Genomic DNA, 16,005 nt, shown 5'->3' with positions numbered 1-16,005 from the left:
TTGCTAAAACGAGCTTCCTTCACGTCCTTGGCCTAAGTCGTTCGAGATCCCAAGCCTGTCCAACTTGGTGGGGAACGAACTGGAGAGAGTACTTTGCCCAGTTAGAGCTCTTAGGTACTATCTAAAAAGGTCATAACCTTTACGAGGACAATCAGAAGCCTTATGGTGTGCTATCAAGAAGCCTTCTCTTCCAAGGTCTAAGAACTCAGTTTCTTACTAAATCAGGCTTCTGATTAGGGAAGCACATTCTCATCTGAAGGAAGAAGACCTTGCTTTGCTGAAGGTAAGGACACATGAAGTGAGAGCTGTGGCTACTTCAGTGGCCTTCAAACAGAACCGTTCTCTGCAGAGTGTTATGGATGCAACCTATTGGAGAAGCAAGTCAGTGTTCGCATCATTCTATCTCAAAGATGTCCAGTCTCTTTACGAGAACTGCTACACCCTGGGACCATTCGTAGCAACGAATGCAGTAGTAGGCGGGGACTCAGCCACTACATTCCCATAATCCCATAACCTTTTTAACCTTTCTCTTGAATACTTTTTATGGGTTGTACGGTCGGCTAAGAAGCCTTCCACATCCTTGTTGATTTGGCGGGTGGTCAATTCTTTCTTGAGAAGCGCCGAGGTTAAAGGTTGTGATGAGGTCCTTTAGTATGGGTTGCAGCCCTCTATACTTCAGCACCTAAGAGTCGTTCAGCATCCTAAGAGGATCGCTACGCTCAGTAAGGAAGACGTACTTAATAAAGGCAGAGTAATGGTTCAAGTCGTCTTCCTTACCAGGTACTTATTTATTTTATGTTATTTTTGAATAACTAATAAAATGAAATACGGGATACTTAGCTTCTTTGTCAACATGTATGCTGGTCTCCACCCACCACCCTGGGTGTGAATCAGCTACATGATCATCGGTTAAGATTAATATTGAAAAATGTTATTTTCATTAGTAAAATAAATTTTTGAATATACTGTACTTACCCGATGATCATGATTTAATTGACCCACCCTTCCTCCCCATAGAGAACCAGTGGACCGAGGAAAAAATTGAGGTGGTGTTGACAAGAAGTACTAGAGTACCTGACCACAGATGGCGCTGTTGTGTACACCCCCACCTGTATAGCGATCGCTGGCGTATCCCGACCGTAGATTTCTGTCGGGCAACAGAGTTGACAGCTACATGATCATCGGGTAAGTATATTCAAAAATTTATTTTACTAATGAAAATAACATATTTCTACACGGATATACAGTAAACTTCATAGTCATTTATATGGGTTACTCCTAGTCTTGTTTTCTCTACAACCAGACAATCAAAGATTGCAGCATACTTAGTTGCTAAGTAACCACTGTGCATACAGCATAGAACGCCTGCTCATGACTCTTCCCCACTACACTCCTGGTTGTGAAGTTAGAGAATGCGCCCTCACTTCCTCTCAACGATCAAGACTCACATTCAACTTTCTTACTCTTATAGTGTTTAGTGCTTGTGCCTTATATGTTCTTTTCTTATTCACGGTCACTTGCGTTACTATTTATTATCTGTGAGTTACGAGTGAGTGCTTTATCTCTAGTAAGCCTCGGAATTTGCATTCTTGCCTTGGCTGGGATAGGTACCCTTTTGGCATTCTCATGAGCTTGGCACACGTAGATCCACATCCCTTTTATCCCTACTGCCGAGACGAAAGATATTCAGCAAAAACACCATGTAAGTACTGTAGGGAGTGGACATACTCCCAATGGGAGAGATTATTCTCGTCGCAGGAAACTTAAGTGAGATTTCTCTCCTACTTTGTCTCCTCCCAACAGGAGTAGGAGACGAATATTCCTTTCACGGACTAAAGCCAACTGATATATCTTACATATATATTTATTTATAATAGAACAAGAGAGTATAACTGGCTGTTATTAGTAATGTAACAAAGTGCTTGTTTAAAGTAGACCAGTTTTATAAATATGTTGTTGTATTGGGTTGTTGATCATTTACCAAAGAGCAGCTAACATTTACCTCTTGCTATGTAAATACTTGTCTCAAGAGTCTGTACAGTATATAGATATTGTATTAACAGGATTACTGTAACTTGGGTTGAAGAAAATAAAGAAGGTTTAAGGACATCAGTATTATCTCTTGAGTATTCCACCAAGTACAATTGGGATATAACACCAACCCTTTATTATTTTGCGTCGTGAATCCTCTGAGACTTTAACCTAAGAAGATGACGCCCATAGTAATCTTGATAGTGTTGATCATACATGGCGGGACCTAGAGCCAGCACTTGTTGAAAATACTCTGACTACAGTAGCTATGTGCCATGAGTCAGGTCACAGCCCAGTAACCATGATTACAAAGGGTAAACATGGTGAATGATCTTTAAGAGAAAGCCTTTCCGCTCTTGGAAACGTCCAATTTGAGCGGCGATTCCTACTCATGCTCCTGTTTGTGTAACTCTAGAGTTGAGACAGCTTTTCCCTGTAGTCCTGTGGCAGCCTTGTTGGAAGATTATTTTCAGTAACCAACCTGTTTTCACAACCTGGGCATCCTAAGCTCATCTCCTCTTACAGATTCTTAAGGACTCTTTAGCAGCTTATGACAAGGGTGGTCGGACTATTAGAGCTGGGAAGTCGAGTAGGACAAAGGCAGACTACTGCGTTTTGTGGTTCAGTCAGGCTAATTATTCAGCCTGGTAAAGCTGTACTCCTCGCCGCTGTTCCTACGAGTGATGACGTAACCCCACACGCCACCATCCCTGAGCATGATGAAACTTCTCCACACGTGGGGCAAGCCAACAAATCAAGTTGTCATTCCCATCTGCAACGACGACATATCATGTGGCAACAATTTGGCGCGCTGCCATCTTAACGTGTGACAGTATTCCTCTACAACATAACAGTGCTAACGCACAATATGTTCCTACCAGAACCTCACAAACTTGTTTACGATCATCGCACCCAGAGGGCATGGTAGATTGACACCCCATTATTTCAAAGTTCTGGAGTTTTATAAACATCTGGCTAAGACTCGTGAGGACAAAGCCTAAACTTAAGCTAGTAACAAGCCTATTAATTTTCATGATCAACCACACACTAGTTCTTGGCTTAATGTTCATAATTCTTCACAGGTCACACGTTCTACGGAACGACACTTTGTTTCAGACCATTCTTTGCAAGTATAGAGAACGGATAAGGGATGTGGATCTTTTACCCCCTCCCACAAGTAACATCATCTGGCACAGAAGAGGTGATTTTCATTAGACGACATAGACAAGGTCCATGCTGTAGGCGCCTTATGTGGCAGCATACAGAGAATTCTCTCTCCTAACAAACTGAGCTCTGAAAGAGACTTCCACTCTTCTACCTCGCACTCTGTTGCTAGAGGCAAATGCTCTTGTAACGGAAGTGACCTGGACTCCTCCTGTGCCTTCTCTGCCCCCTATTCCCATCACAATATTAATGACACAAGGGAAAGGAAAGACATTCAAGGAAGCGTTAAGAACCAAGTGACTGTTAAAACAGAACAGGCAATAAATTGTCCAACCTTCCCTCTATTATTTCTGATCCCAAAATGGCAAACATGGAAGTAGCAGCTGTGTTTACTATCCAACTATGTCTTCTATCCAAACATCCAAGGGAGTCAGAATAATGCTAGAATCCTCAAAGGAAAGAAGACGAGTGGTACCTAGACTGAGGGGAACTTCCTGTGGAAGCCCCGAGAAAACCTCCAAGTCAACCATGCTCAGGAAAGTTCCAAGTTGCAGTGCATTGCCTGCTATGTCACAACAGGAGACTAATTGGCTGCGCTTCTGAAAGAAGGGAGTTCGAGCCCAACTGTGAAACAACTGTCCAGATGTCCCCGAAAGTTGTCGCAACAGTCTATCAGGCCAAGTGAAACCTTCAATAATTGGGGTTATACAAGTGATATTGTCTCTCTCAAGGCCACTTTCTCCTGAATATAGGCTATTTGATGATCCTGAGGAACAAATTCCTTTTCAGTCAAGGTAGTATAAGACAACTGCTAGATCTTGAACCAAGTTCTCAAACTGAAAGAGCTTGACCTCCCTTCTTCGGGAGAACTTTCATCTCTTATTCAGGTTTTTAGCGGGCTGTCTTGTCCCCTCACTGAGAACAAAACCCCTCCCCTTTTCGAATGTGGAAAAGGGTGCTTAAGTGTTTGAAGAAAGTCCCCCCATGATTCTATGCATAAAGTCTAAAGCAGAGATCTTACCATAAAGTCTGCCTTCTTCCTTGCCTTACTTTCAGCCAAGGAGGATAAGTAAACTTTATGATTTATATTATCTTGTGGGCCATTTCAGAGGGTACAAAGATTTTTTTGTATCCTTTCCTCTCGAGTTTGTGACCAGAACCCAGATTCCGAGGGAATATCAGTTGGACTTCTTTATGATCTTGTCTCTCAAGGAGGCCACTGATGACCTGGGTGTTATTCTACTTTGTCCAGTGAGATCAAGTTGAAAATTACAGAAATGAACGATAGATTGTAGACCAAAACATTTTTCAATCTGGGCATGAACACTGACTGCACCAGATGAAGTTTTCGTAAAGGCAACTTCTTTATGGTTAAGAAATTTATCATGAGAACTTCCATTCCTCAGGGGAAGCGTCGGCAGGCACCCCCCTCGCAACCCTAGCGTTCCACAGAAACCACATGAAACTTCTCACGGAAGTTCCAAGAGAACTTCCAGAATGGCCAAAGCTGTTACAACAACTACACATAAAGTTCCATGATGAAGTGCATTGCATGTCACTTTATGGCAGGAGACTATCCGGCATCTTTTCCGAAAGAAAGGCTTTTCGAGACTAACTGCGAAACAACTTTCAGGATATCGCCAAAAGTCGTCTGCAGCAATAATTGGTGTTGTAGGGGGAATATTGCTCCACTCAAGGCCACTCTTTCCCTGATTGCAGATTCTTTGTTGTTCTTGAGGAACAAGAAATCCCTTTCATTTACTGCAGTGAAAGGAAGCTGCTCAGCTTAGCCAACTCTTTAAAAGAAATCCCTTTCATTTACTGCAGTGAAAGGAAGCTGCTCAGCTTAGCCAACTCTTTAAACTGAAAGGGCTTGACCTCTCCTCATCATGGGAACTCTCAGCTCTTGTTTGGAGTTTCGAGCAGTCTTGTCCTCCTAGAGAACTCAAACCCCCTACCTGTGATATGATGATGTTCTAAGGGTCTTAAGAAAAGCCCCTTATAAAACTATGCTTAAAGCCTTAGACAGGGGCTTTGCCATAAAGATGTCTTCCTCCTTGCCATAGCTTCAGCCATGAGAGTAAGCAAATTACATTGTCTTTCTTATCTTGCGTCTTTTGTTCTCGAATTTATGGCCAAAACCTAGATTCCGGTTGAAAACAGTATCAGATTTGACTCATTCATGATCTTGTCTCTCAAAGAGGTAACTGATGCCTCAGATGACATGTTACTATATCCTGTAAGAGCAATGCGTAAATATTTGAAAAGAACGCAGTATCTACAATTTGTTTGTGAACATCGGCCTCTCCAAGAAGAAAGTATCTAGAAACATTATTTCCTTCTTGTTGAGAAAAACATTCATGAGAGCTTATAAATCTTCATGGAAGCGCCACCAGTTGACCCCTCCCCCCTGAGCACATGATATACATCCTTAGCTTTCTGTAAAAACCATTCTGTAGCACAAGTCCTCAAAGCTGGTGTATGGAAGAGACAAACAACTTTTACTGACCATTATCTTAAAGATTGCACATGACAATTATGTTCTCACTCAGTTCTACCATTTCAGGTTTGCACTATTCTCTAACACACTACATAATTAGGACCCCTTTCATTCAGCATAAAATAAAGATTACTCAGCAAAAGATGTTTCAGTCCAAATTCTCTTGTTTAAATAGCTGTTCATCATTTGTAAAGGGAGTTTTTTCTAATTGGCATGAAAATTCTTGGAAAGATTCTCATTTCATGGCTTGGTTTTATTTAAATTATTTTCTTCTCTCCCTGCTGATTGATTGCTAACTTTATCTCTGCAAATGTAAGCAAAAATGAAATTACTTTGAGCAGAGGGTCTTCCACCTTCGAGATGGTATCTCCCAATGGTAAAGTCCTTCAACGAGATGTGATCTACTAACCCTTAATGAAATGTATTTTAGTAATGAGTTAATTATGTATCACTTCTTCATCAGGCATGTTAACCCTTTTACCCCCGGGGTATTTGGAAATTTCCAACCCTTAACCCCCAGGGGGTTCTTTTTTTCCCAACACATTTTGTAGTATATTTTCTTTAAATTGCTCTAACAGCCTTAATTTTTGTCATAGAGAGGTCAGGTTGGTCTCATTCTCTTGGAAAATGCCTGAATTTTCTCAAAAAATTATCAAAAAATATGAAAAACAAATTTTTATAGCATTTTTTTGCAAGGACGTACCGGTACGTCCATGGGGGTAAAGGGATGGCTTTTGTGAAACGTACCAGTACGTCCTTTGGGGGTAAAAGGGTTAAAAGTTATTATGGTCTCTATCATAATTGAAGTACATATTTATTTCAAGGGAAAATCAGATGTTTTTATAGCATTAAAAAAATTTTTATGTAATATTCAAAACTTTGTTTCATTACGGATTATCAATGCTAATATAAAGGCTGTGGGATGTGTGTGGTAATGAGGCCTGAGAGAGTGGCAAAGTAAGTGCATAATTTAAGTAGAATTATCAATTTAATTTTTTTTTTACAGTTCCTTTTTGAGTGCCTTCATTGACATCCTGCTGAGTCTCTTCATGTCTATGGCAGCTCTTGCTGGTGCATTGATGATCACAATTGGATACCAAACCTGGTGTAATGCCATTATGTTGCGATTTGAAGCGTGAGTAACAACACCATTCTTTGTACATTTTCTTGTTTAAATGTTTGGAAGTATACCATATAGCCTACTTTACTAGTATAATGACACACGTGTGGAGAATCAAATCTTCAGGATGAAGCCTGTTGGACTGCCCTCATCTCATTACATCCACCTATGTAGTTGAGTTGAAGTACGGTCAGAAATGCTGAGGATGTAGATATTGTGTTTACTATATGTTTTTTAACTTGTTTGTGAAATTAGCAGATTTATTTATCTTAGTATTTTTGGGGGTCAGTGTGCTGTGTGGTCTCCAAGGACTTCCTTGAAAGGCTAAAATAGGGAATTCAATTCAACATTAATACCAAAGAAATATTGTTTCCCCTACTCAATGGCCAGTGTATCCGTGTGCAGTGTACGGATTCATTGTGTATAACAGAGACCTCTGAGTTTTTATTTATTTATATATTTTATAAGCTAGACATTTTTGGCCATGATTTTTGGGTAACCTAACATTGGATAGCCCAATCTAATGAAAGTTATTTCCCTGTATCTGCATATTGGCCTTGTCTGCATCTCCTTAGTAGTATTTATATAGGATAGATTACTGTAATGATATTTTAATGTTAATGCTCTATAGTATTTTTCTACCTCAAAGTATGTTTATTGAGTCATTTCCTTTTCAACCGTGATTACTCTGTATGCTCTCTTTCCCTGATTATAGATAGAAATTTGATTAATTATAAAATAGAGTTTTTGTATGAGAAATGTTTGTAGGGCGAAACAATAGAGTAAAAATCTGCTGTTTTAATTCTGATGTATATTTTTCCCTAGTGAAAATTTTTTTTTACCAATTTACTTTCCGATTTGGTTTGCTATCTCATTCAAGTGTAAGGCTTATGGAATATACTCAAACTTAAATTTTAAATATTTAACTTAGCCGGTGAATATATAGCTGCAACTCTGTTGCTCGACAGACAAAAACTGTACAAAAAAACTCGCCAGCGATCGCTATACAGGTTGCGGGTGTGCCCATCAGCGCCATCTGTCGGCCAGATACCAAGCTCTATGTAAACAAAGACTCAATTTTCTCTCTGTCGACGTGTCGACAAGACGTACTTTACTCGCTGTTGCTAACTGGAGTTTTTCACATCATCTTTGGTGAAGTACTATATTCTGGTTTTGAGCTTTCGCTGTGCAGGGTTTTTCTTCAAATAAATCCTTGAACTCTTTTTTGTATCGGATTCATTGTTGATGACTTAGATCGTTTTTTGGAATTTTCCCTTGACCAATTCAAAATGGCTGACCCTTCACAAGTTCCCAAATTTAGAAAATGCAATGCTAGGGACTGTTCTAGGCGTCTTCCGAAGGCTTCTATCGACCCTCACACTGTTTGTTCCAATTGTCGGGGTAAAACCTGTCAATTGGAAGATCGGTGTGAGGAGTGCGTGGGCCTTTCGGAATTCGATTTTATCGAATTTGAAAAGTACACACGCAGGCTAGAGAGAGATAGAATTAGGAGAAGTTCTTCTAGGTCTATTGATGTTTCCTCTCCTCATGCCCCACAACCTATTCCTTCCCCTGTAGTGGTTGTTCCTAACCCCCCTCCTAGCACTCAGGAACCATCGATGGCCGACATGATGCGTGCCATCCATGCCCTGGGGGAGAGAGTTGAGTCCCTTGCAAGTGACCGTAATCAACTCATGGCGGATGTTAAGGAGCTTAAGTGCCAAAGTGCAGTGGGAAGTGATAAAGTGCCAAGTGAAAGTGTTGTGAACAGTGTTGCGCTTGAGGGTTCGTCTGTTCGTGCCTGTCGTCCTTCTAGTCCGGGACCTCTTGCAAGCTCCCAAGTCCAGGGGAGAAGCAATGTCGCACGACGCATGGGTTCGAGAGGCTTTAATCAGCGAACAGACGTTCCCTCCATGGTATCAGGCGTATCTCCCCAAGATCGCCCCTACCTACGTAAGACGAGAGAGCCCATTTATACCTCGTCGTCTGAAGGTGTTTCTCGTAAGAAACTTTGGACCAAGGTCTCACGACCTTTAAAACGTAAATCGGTCCCTTCAGGACAAGTCCAACGTCCCAGTTGTAGCCACTGGGTCAGTTCGGACTCGATGCCGTCATCTGATGACTGCTCACCGCCTAAGAGAGGCAAAGCGGTACCGCTTCAGTCACTAACACCGTCTGTCGCCGCACCTGCTCCCGTAGACCCTAAATGGGCTTTACTGCAAGACATGCAGTCCCAGCTTACGTCTTTGATGCAGGACTTTCATGCGGAGAAGGTTGCTGCCGTACCTTTTAACCAACAACCTTCCAAGCGATCGGTTGTGCGTCCTGTTGACGCTGAGGTAACCTTCTCGCGTCTACCAGTTGAGGTGGTTCCTCCACCGAAGCGATCCAGTGTGGGTTGCCAGCCGCACGTTGACGTTAAGCGACGCACGGAGGTGGTTGTTGACGTTCAGGACGTTCAACAACCATCAGAGGTGACTTGTTTTGACGAGGTGCGTCAACCTCCGCAACCCGGTGTGGTTTCCACTGCTCAACCCAGTCGGTCTAGACAGTCTCGGGTAGACGCTGTGCGTCCTCGCGCTCCCATGGTTGTTGACAGTTCACAGACTGTGCAGCAGTTCCATGACGTTGCGTCCGGCTCCGTCACGCATGCACCAGTGCGACCGGACTCAGCGAACCAGACGTTGCCCACTCCGCTGCCGTTTCCTCATCAGTTTTCGGATGAGGAACTTTCTGATGATGATGTTGCTGAACAACAAGATGATCAACAATCAGAACTGGATGAGCCTAAGTCAACTCAACCATCTTTGGACTTTAGAAAAGTCTTGGCTATTTTCAAAGAGTTGTTTCCTGACCAGTTTGTTTCTGTGGCTCCTCGTTCTCCGCCGTCAGAGTTTGTATTAGGCATGCCTTCTGCCGCACCTGCCTTTACTAGACTCGTCCTCGCACGCTCGTCTAAGAGAGCTTTGCGGCTGATAGGAGACTGGTTAGAGTCCAAGAAGAGTTTAGGGAAGACAGCATTTGCCTTTCCCCCAGCTAAACTCTCTTCTAGATCGAGCGTCTGGTATGCCACGGGAGAAGTTCTCAGCTTGGGAGTTCCTGCCTCTGCCCAGGGCGACTTCTCAAGTCTTGTAGACTCTCCCCGACGCCTTGCCATGAGACGCTCGAAGATTTGTTGGTCATCATCGGACCTGGACCACCTTATGAATGGGATCTTTAGGGCTTTTGAAGTCTTTAACTTTTTAGACTGGTGCTTAGGAGCCCTGAGCAGGAAAATCTCTTCAACAGATAAAGATATTTCTTTGCTCATTATGTCCTGTATGGACAAGGCCGTCCGTGATGGGTCCAATGAGCTAGCTGCCTCATTCACGTCCGGAGTCCTGAAAAAGCGAGAGTCTCTCTGCTCGTTCCTGTCTGCTGGGGTTACACCATGCCAGAGATCTGAGCTTCTCTTTGCTCCCCTTTCCAAGTGCCTGTTTCCAGAAGTCTTGATAAAGGAAATTGCTGCTTCGTTAATGCAGAAGGACACTCATGATCTAGTTGCGTCCTCAGCTCGCAAAGCTCCCCCTTTGCCTTCATCTTCCGCTAGACCGAGGATTGACACTCCAGCGTCTCGCTTTATTCCGCCCTTTCGTGGCAGAGCCTCCAGCAGAGGAGGTGCTCGTGCCGAAGGGAAGCGAGGGAAGAGGAAAGGATCCAAGTCCTCTAAGGGCAGAGTCTGACTGCCCGCAACTTCAGACAGCAGTGGGAGCCAGACTCAAGAACTTCTGGCAAGCCTGGGAGAGGAGAGGCGCAGATTCACAATCTGTGAAGTTGCTCAGAGAGGGGTACAAAATCCCTTTTGTACGCAAACCCCCTCTAGCAACGTCTCCCATCGATCTCTCTCCCAGGTACAGAGAGGAAGAAAAGAGACAAGCCCTGAAACTGGAAGTGTCTCTTTTGCTAGAGAAGGGAGCGGTGGTCAAAGTCTCGGACCTTCAATCACCGGGATTCTACAACCGCCTCTTCCTAGTTGCAAAGAAGACAGGAGGGTGGAGACCGGTGCTAGACGTCAGTGCTCTGAATGTCTTTGTCACAAAGACGAAATTCTCCATGGAGACCACAAAGTCAGTCTTAGCAGCGGTCAGAAGGGAAGACTGGATGGTCTCCCTAGACCTAAGGGACGCCTACTTCCACGTCCTCATTCACTCAGACTCCCAACCTTTTCTGAGATTCGTTTTCGAAAATGTGGTCTACCAGTTTCGGGCCCTGTGCTTTGGCCTAAGCACAGCTCCTCTCGTGTTTACGAGGCTGATGAGGAATGTGGCCAAATTCCTCCACTTATCGGACATCCGAGCCTCCCTTTATTTGGACGACTGGCTTCTCAGAGCCTCTTCCAGTCGTCGCTGTCTGAAGGATCTCAAGTGGACTCTAGATCTGACCAAGGAATTGGGACTCCTAGTCAATTTGGAAAAGTCGCAACTGGTCCCATCCCAAACTATTGTGTATTTAGGGATGGAGATTCACAGTCTAGCTTTTCGGGCTTTTCCGTCGGCCCCCAGAATAAGTCAAGCCCTGTTATTCATCCAGAACATGCTGAAGAAGGAACGCTGCTCAGTCAGGCTGTGGATGAGTCTGGTAGGGACGCTGTCATCCCTGGAACAATTTGTGTCACTAGGAAGACTACACCTCCGTCCGCTTCAATACCATCTAGCTTTTCATTGGAAAAAGGCCAAGACGCTAGAAGCGGTCTCGATCCCGATTTCCGAAAAGATGAAGTCTTGTCCGACTTGGTGGAAGGACAATATCAACCTAAGAGAGGGTCTTCCCCTGGCTGTTCAGACTCCCAACCACGTTCTCTTCTCGGACGCATCGGACGTGGGCTGGGGCGCGACACTAGACGGTTGGGAATGCTCAGGACTGTGGAACTCGAGTCAGAGGAGCATGCATATCAACTGCAAGGAGCTGTTGGCAGTACATCTGGCCTTGAAAAGCTTCAAGTCTCTCCTTCGAGGCAAAGTGGTGGAAGTAAACTCAGACAACACCACGGCCTTGGCGTACATCTCCAAACAAGGAGGTACCCACTCACTGACGTTGTACGAGATCGCAAGGGACCTACTCATCTGGTCAAAAGATCAAGACATCTCCCTAGTAACGAGGTTCATCCAAGGCAACTGGAATGTCATAGCAGATTGTCTCAGTCGGAAAGGGCAAGTAATTCCAACAGAATGGACCCTCCACAAGGATGTGTGCAAGAGACTTTGGGCCACCTCGGGCCAACCAACCATAGATCTCTTTGCAACCTCGCTGACCAAGAGGCTTCCAATCTATTGCTCCCCAGTCCCGGACCCAGCAGCAATACATATAGATGCCTTCCTCCTAGATTGGTCACATCTGGATCTCTACGCATTCCCACCGTTCAAGATTGTCAACAAGGTACTGCAGAAGTTCGCCTCTCACGAAGGGACAAGGTTGACGTTAGTTGCTCCCCTCTGGCCCGCGAGAGAATGGTTCACCGAGGTACTTCGATGGCTAGTAGACGTTCCCAGAAGTCTTCCTCTAAGGGTGGACCTTCTACGTCAGCCTCACGTAAAGAAGGTACACCAAAGCCTCCTCGCTCTTTATCTGACTGCCTTCAGACTATCGAAAGACTCTCGAGAGCTAGAGGCTTTTCGAAGGAGGCAGCCAGTGCGATTGCTAGAGCAAGGAGAGCATCCACCATTAGAGTCTACCAGTCGAAGTGGGAAGTCTTCCGAGACTGGTGCAAGTCAGTTTCTGTATCCTCAACCAGTACCTCTGTAGCTCAAATAGCTGATTTTCTCTTATACCTGAGAAAAGGACGATCCCTTTCAGCTCCCACTATCAAGGGCTACAGAAGCATGTTGGCATCGGTCTTCCGGCATAGAGGCTTAGATCTTTCCAACAATAAAGATCTTCAAGACCTCCTTAAGTCTTTTGAGACCACCAAGGAGCGTCGTTTGGCTACCCCTGGATGGAATTTAGACGTGGTGCTAAGATTCCTCATGTCAGACAGGTTTGAGCCGTTACAATCAGCCTCCCTGAAAGATCTCACTCTAAAGACTCTTTTCCTGGTATGCTTAGCCTCGGCTAAAAGAGTCAGTGAGATTCATGCCTTCAGCAAAAACATCGGATTTTCGTCAGAAAAAGCCACCTGTTCGCTACAACTTGGTTTTCTAGCCAAAAATGAGCTGCCTTCTCGCCCTTGGCCTAAATCTTTCGATATTCCCAGCTTATCGGAGATCGTAGGCAATGAAGTAGAAAGAGTCTTATGCCCTGTGAGAGCTCTTAAGTTCTATTTAAAGCGTACCAAACCTTTACGAGGCCAATCTGAAGCTTTATGGTGTTCAGTTAAGAAACCATCTTTGCCTATGTCAAAGAATGCTTTATCATACTTTATCAGATTGTTAATACGAGAAGCTCATTCACATCTGAGTGAGGAAGACCGAGCTTTGCTTAAGGTAAAGACGCACGAAGTTAGAGCTGTTGCAACTTCCGTGGCCTTTAAGCAAAATAGATCTCTGCGAAGTATAATGGACGCAACCTATTGGAGAAGCAAGTCAGTGTTCGCGTCTTTTTATCTAAAGGATGTCCAGTCTCTTTACGAGAACTGCTACACACTGGGACCATTCGTAGCAGCGAGTGCAGTAGTGGGTGAGGGCTCAACCACTACAATTCCCTAATTCCATATCCTTTTAATCTTTCTCTTGAAATGTTTTTAATGTGGTTTTTATGGGTTGTCCGGAAGGCTAAGAAGCCTTTCGCATCCTGGTTGATTTGGCGGGTGGTCAAAGTCATTTCTTGAGAGCGCCTAGATTAGGGGTTTGATGAGGTCCTGTTGTATGGGTTGCAGCCCTTGATACTTCAGCTCCTAGGGGTCTATCAGCATCCTAAGAGGATCGCGAGGCTCCGTAAGGAAGACGTACTTATAAGGCAGAGTAATCGTTCAAGTCGACTTCCTTACCAGGTACCTATTTATTTTGTTTTTGTTATTTTGATAACTTCTATAATGAAATAAAAACTCTTAGCTCATAAAATGTAAACATATTTTACTGGTCTCTACCCACCATCCTGGGTGTGAATCAGCTATATATTCACCGGCCAAGTTAAATATTTAAAAATGATATTTTAATTATAAAATAAATTTTTGAATATACTTACCCGGTGAATATATAAATTAAAGGACCCTCCCTTCCTCCCCAATAGAGACGCAGTGGGACGAGGAGAAAATTGAGTCTTTGTTTACATAGAGCTTGGTATCTGGCCGACAGATGGCGCTGATGGGCACACCCGCAACCTGTATAGCGATCGCTGGCGAGTTTTTTTGTACAGTTTTTGTTTGTCGAGCAACAGAGTTGCAGCTATATATTCACCGGGTAAGTATATTCAAAAATTTATTTTATAATTAAAATATCATTTTTCTTCTCAGTCTCTCTTACAATATAGTGTGTTTAAGTAGGGTTATATAATACTGCACATTACATAGTAATTTACGCTATAATTTGGTAGTTTTTAAGTAGAAATACTTTTAAATGCAGGATTTGATCATTCATTACTTTGTGTGCCTATGATTTAAAAACAATGGAATGTACTGTATGCCTTTCAATTGTACAAATGCTGTGAAGTTTTCAGCTTTTTTTTTGTTTTTCAATTTTTTTTGAATTATGAATGCAGCCCCATTTTGAAATTTCTTTTATGTGAATTTCAAGAAATAATGTTGATGGATGTTAAGTAGTTTGTTTTCAAGATTTGATGAAAATCACTGATGAATAAATGATGATCAGTTAAACAGGCTTTTATGAATTGTTCAGGTAAGAATAATACTTAGATTGCAAGAATTGGAGAGAGACTTTTTACAGAAAAGGCTGATTTTTTTTTTTTTCAATTAATGCATTAATGCACTAAGGAAAGGCAAAGGTTAATGTTAGCGATGCATTGATTTATAACCCAGAAATTGATATACAGCAGTATTTTGCTTTTGAGATGGGTCTCCAGTTATTTTGTGTAAGATAAACCAGCTAGAGAGCTGCTAAATCACCATTATTTTTATTTTTTCAACTAAAGATGACTAGAATGTGTGCTCTTATTGTTATTCACTGGGAGAAAATGTTGACTTATTTTTTCTTAATCATTGGTTATTTTAATGTAATATTGTGCTAGGTGAAAAATTTTCTTGAAAAGTGTGACGTACAATTTGTTTTTTTTATAAGTAATAAGTTAAGAAAGGGAGAACCTTTGATATGCCTGAAATAAATCTTGAGTAAAGTTGAGGCAGATCAACCTCTTAATGATTTAATACAGTGTTGCAAGTTATACAGTATTTACTACTTTGTCAAATGCTGTCTAGTTCAGTATTTAGTATTCATCAGGTAATTTTACAAATTTTGATTTACTTATACTCTACAATATATCCTGCTGTACAAGAGTTAAAATTTATTATACAATCTTCTAAATCCATTTCTTTTTCATATTTGTTGATAAAAATGAAGATAATTGAATTTACCTGATTATAAGATTTTTTTTTTCTTTATGAATTTGCTTTTATGTTATAGATTTTTTATAATACAGTATTTAAAATAATTTCTCTCTTATTACAACGCTAAAATATCCACAGGTGTGAAGATGCCACTACAAATGATATTGACCGAGAGGATAAAATTAACACTTCCATGTTTTACATGCAGTTTGGAACTGCACAGGTAAGGAATTATTTTATTTATATATATATATATGTCTATATATATATATATATATATATATATATATATATATATATATATATATATATATATATATATATATATATATATATATATATATAGACATATATATATATATATATATATATATAGACATATATATATATATATATAGACATATATTTATATATATATAGACATATATATATATATATATATATATATATATATATATATATATATATATATATATATATATATATAGACATATATATATATATATATATATATATATATATATATATATATATATATATATATATATATATATCTATCTATCTATCTATCTATCTATCTATCTATCTATCTATCTATATATATATATATATATATATATATATATATATATATATATATATATATATATAGATCATTAACCAGTATTCAATTATTAATGCATGCCATAGTATATATTTTGAAGCTGTGAAAATCCC

General features: G+C 41.4%; 1 protein-coding gene across 1 annotated transcript in view; it reads left to right on the top strand.

Annotated features, from left to right (window-relative positions):
* Positions 1-16,005, top strand: part of LOC137658513 (transmembrane protein 179) — a 60,820-nt gene that overhangs the window by 17,170 nt on the left and 27,645 nt on the right. The window contains exons 3-4 of the mRNA XM_068393286.1: positions 6,702-6,830; positions 15,427-15,511. Coding sequence (XP_068249387.1) covers positions 6,702-6,830; positions 15,427-15,511 — 214 coding nt within the window. The remainder of the gene's footprint in view (positions 1-6,701; positions 6,831-15,426; positions 15,512-16,005) is intronic.

The sequence above is a fragment of the Palaemon carinicauda genome, chromosome 19, assembly GCF_036898095.1.
Source record: "Palaemon carinicauda isolate YSFRI2023 chromosome 19, ASM3689809v2, whole genome shotgun sequence".
Lineage (NCBI taxonomy): Eukaryota > Metazoa > Arthropoda > Malacostraca > Decapoda > Palaemonidae > Palaemon > Palaemon carinicauda.
The sequence above is the reverse complement of the archived record's forward strand: the minus strand, read 5'-3'. Positions and strand labels throughout refer to the sequence as shown.